This window comes from Vigna angularis, chromosome 4, assembly GCF_016808095.1.
Source record: "Vigna angularis cultivar LongXiaoDou No.4 chromosome 4, ASM1680809v1, whole genome shotgun sequence".
Taxonomy (NCBI): Eukaryota; Viridiplantae; Streptophyta; class Magnoliopsida; order Fabales; family Fabaceae; genus Vigna; species Vigna angularis.
The window spans coordinates 29559681-29563495 of record NC_068973.1 but is presented as its reverse complement, the minus strand read 5'-3'; the positions used below and the strand labels follow the sequence as shown (position 1 = coordinate 29563495).

Below are 3815 nucleotides of genomic sequence, written 5' to 3'. Positions count from 1 at the left end.
CATTTTCATTTTCCCTCTTTACACCGTGCTGTAAACCTCTAACGCTTCATCTTCTTTCTTTTATGACCCTCTAACCAACAGAGAAACCAGCCATCGCACATCTCCTCCTGGAATCACTGCCGGTGAGCATGGTGTCCGGCGACGGAACTGGTGTGGCCAACTCTACTCCTCTCTCCTTCTTCGCTCGTGAAAAGTCAGGGCCTTTCTTCATCTCTATCCACGACCGGTCTTGTCTTCATTCTCCAAAAATTCTTATTCTTGTTTAGTTTAGTAATATTTTTAAAAATAACAGTGACGGTCTTGCTACAGAGTGGGGAAGCAATGAAAGCTGTAAGCAAAGCAAAGAATGAATCTGAACATGTAGGGAGAACGAGCTAGGGTTTGGTTTCACGTTTCTTCTTCCTCTTTTTGTAGGAGCACTCGCTCGCGCACAATAATAGAGACGATTCACACTTTCACATTGGTGAAGCAGCCTTGGAAGAAATAGATTGTTGCTTCTTGAGATCGGTTGTGCCAGATTCCGCACGCGAGGTGATAAAACTATGTGCGTTGGATCTTGGTTAGGGTTGAGCAAGATATTGTTGTTATTCATCAACTACGAGTTTGTTTGATAATCGTTTCATCCAATGGCGGTTTGCAAATGCAAGAGCTTGTGCTGTGAATCACACCATTTTCCTTCAAGTTTGGGTAATGATTATACTTTCGAAAAAAGATAAGCTATTATTCCTTCAGATTTGGGCCTAACCAAAATCCGCTACTGATATGAAATCATATGACATGTAAGATCGTTGTGAGTGGTTTTATATTTCATTTCCAATGAGATTAACAATTTTTTTTGAATTGTTTTGTGTTCAGGGAAATTTCATATGTGCTTTGAATACTCAAGCCAAACTGCGATATTCAATGGTACTAACGAGGATAGAAATTGAGAGAGAGAAGCTTGAGATGAAACTGGATGGTATACTGCAATCTCAAGTGAGTTTATAGTGTATGTGTATCTCATTTAGTTATGATTGAATTGGCATTATGCCATTGTTGTTGTTTTAGAGATTCAATTCTCTCATCGTTGGTGTGTGATATGTGTTGGTAGATGAAGCTATTGAAAACATGGAGAAGTATGAAAAGGCAATATGTAGCTGCAATCACCTTATTGCAAGAATGTTTGTATTCTGTTGCATGCAGAGTTCATCTTTTGGAAGGTGCTCAGGTGAGTCCAGTTAAAGACATTCAAGTCTTACCTTAGTATTAAAAAATTTGTATTTATAGAATTTGTATTATGCTGTTGTTTACAGGTGGATTTGAAATTAGCATTAGTTTCTCAGAAGCGTGCATTGAAGCTAACAGATTCCATGAACTCTTCATTATCAGCTTTTTTACCCTTAGTATGTTTGATAACAGTGTATTAATATTAGTCTTGTTATTATCTAGTGAGGACTTAAAATTAAAAATAGAGTTAAAATTTGTTGATGATCAGGCTGACGAGATTGCTGGATTGCTATCAGAATTAGCAGAAGTTGTTGTACAGGAGAAGTTTCTCTTACAGGAATTCAATGATATGTTCCATACCATGTGTCTCCTTCAGGTAACTAAATGTTCTTTTAGCTATTCCTTTAATGATGTTTTTATTACCTTATCAATTTATTTTGACATAATATATATATTTTTACATTTTTTTTATTGATTTTCATTATGCACCATCTCATGGTAAGTGACAACATGAGATATGCAATTTTGATGTAGTAAATATTGTGAATACCAATTGTCGCTGCCCCTGCTTTCCAAGGACAACATCACATACCTCTCTCTCTTTCTTGCCATCATTCTTCTTTTCTCTTTTCTTCTGTTCACAGTTTGGATCATATATGTAATACACTAGGTGATTTAATGGATCAGCCAGAGTTATGACCTACTTTTGGTGTTAATCAATGTTTCATTTGCTTTTCATCGTTTCCCCATTGCTAATAGTACATATGACTGTAAAAAGTTGATACCTTTTCTCCATTTTTTGTTTCTGTCTCTCTTAACTATGCTTAAAATAAGAACAAGAAAAGTGGTTTGTTTTGTCAGCATAGAACATATGACTAGGTTCATGTCCTGCAAAGAAAGAGAAAATATCGTAAGAGTTTAGCTTTAAACAGTTGATGCCTTTTCCCTTTTGGCATGATCAAATGTTGATGTAAAAAGCACCTTTCTTTTTGATGTAAAAATTTTACATAAAAAATGTTTATATATAATACATACATACACATTTACGTATATATATATATATATATATATATATATATATATATATATATAACTAATTTAGGTTATATTCTAATAGAGAAACTTCTAGCTTATATTTTTACTTTCAATTTATAACTTCAATAATGGTCCTTTTGAAATGGTCTTTGTCTGGGACCATCTCAAGAAGCATGTGCCTTAAGAACAAGGAAAAAACAAACCCTAAATCTAATGAAATCCCAACCAACACAAAATTCTTCATCTCCCCATCTCTCTCTCATAAATGAAGCATATTTTGTTTTCTTTTTCTTTTTCAAATGCAAAGAGATAAAAAAAAAATCAGAACCTATGTGAGATTTTCCTCCTGGTGAACCTTATGATATTGATTTCACTGACCTATGTATTATAGCATAATAAATAAATAATATACTTCATCACCTAATGGATGTTTTGAGGGTAAAATTGGAACGAGATATACATATATATATAAAGAGAATGAAGAAAAGGTGAAGAGGAGAAGAGACCGAGGAGGTGCAATGAGTAATGAATAAAGAAAGAAAGGAAATGTTTATATATAATTTTTATTTTAGAAAAAAAAGGGACATATCTCAATTTTCTTTTTGACTTTTTACATCAAAAATTTTTCCAAAATTTTCGTCTTTCCTTTTAGTTTTTTGCTTTTATAATGAAAAAGTGATCTATTTTTTAGTTTTCACTGAAAAAAAAAACTTTCAATGTGTTTAGCTGGAGGAACTTTATGCGGATATTGTAGACTTGAAGGAAATGTACAGAGAACAAGTGAACTTGCTTGTTAATAAGGTATTCTAAGCTGAACCTTTTACTCCTTAGATGACCTAGTTTTTCTTTTCTCTTACTTTCCATAAAATGCTTAACCTTTTGTTTTCGTCGATATACTTGGATTTAGTTTCTATTATATCATATTTTAACATTTTTCAACCATCAATAGTTCTTAAATTTGTCTAATAATTTTTTAAAATATTATTAACTAATTATTGTTTTATATTGTAGGTATTTAAAAAAGGAAGCATATCAAATGATGGATAAAATGAAGAAGTACCAAATGATGAAAATAATGAAGAAGTACAAAACTATAATTATTATTCATAACATGTTAATTTTAATTTTTAAGAAACATTAATTATATTTCTAATGTTTACAATTTATATAATAATATTTTGGTTTATATTTAATGTTTACATTTAATTTTGGTTTATTAATGATAATCAAGTCATTTGAATAATAAAAAAAATTAAATTATTTACATTTCCGGCGGTTTTGGAAAACCCTCAAAAGTACCGACGGTTTTCATAAACCCTCACAAATTACCGGCGGTTTTGCTTAGCCCCGGTTATTTCCGGCGGTTTTAGTAAAACCTCCACTATTACCGGCGGTTTTTCAAAACCCCCGCTAATTGTGGCGGTTTTTAAAAAAACCGCCGGTAATTACTTAGCGACGCAGGTTTTCCCATCGGTTTTCCTAACCGCGGGTAACATATTTTCCGGGGGTTAAAACCGCCGGAAACGGAAAAAATAACCCCCAGTAAAAATCTAATTTTTTGTAGTGAACGGTGT

General features: G+C 32.7%; 1 protein-coding gene across 9 annotated transcripts; it reads left to right on the top strand.

The window, feature by feature from the left end:
* LOC108331156 (AUGMIN subunit 8) lies at positions 1–3350 on the top strand. Of its 9 annotated transcripts, none has more exons than XM_052876636.1 (9): positions 1–193; positions 310–330; positions 415–687; positions 856–975; positions 1091–1207; positions 1293–1382; positions 1475–1582; positions 2968–3042; positions 3253–3350. In XM_052876636.1, the coding sequence occupies exons 4-9, from the start codon at positions 904–906 to the stop codon at positions 3286–3288; spliced, it is 498 nt and encodes a 165-aa protein (XP_052732596.1). In that variant the 5' UTR covers positions 1–193; positions 310–330; positions 415–687; positions 856–903; the 3' UTR covers positions 3289–3350. The 9 variants fall into 9 exon arrangements, with proteins under 9 accessions (XP_052732596.1, XP_052732594.1, XP_052732595.1 ...); XM_052876634.1 differs by having other exon boundaries at positions 293–330; XM_052876635.1 differs by having other exon boundaries at positions 1–226.
* Positions 3351–3815: the final 465 nt, after the last annotated feature.

Bases quoted from the DNA above. Each gene is read 5' to 3' on its own strand.
- LOC108331156 (XM_017565795.2), top strand. From the start codon at position 904: ATGGTACTAACGAGGATAGAAATTGAGAGAGAGAAGCTTGAGATGAAA. The intron at 976-1,090 runs GTGAGTTTATAG...ATGTGTTGGTAG, and splicing joins ATGGTATACTGCAATCTCAA to ATGAAGCTATTGAAAACATG. The intron at 3,043-3,252 runs GTATTCTAAGCT...TTTATATTGTAG, and splicing joins TGAACTTGCTTGTTAATAAG to GTATTTAAAAAAGGAAGCAT.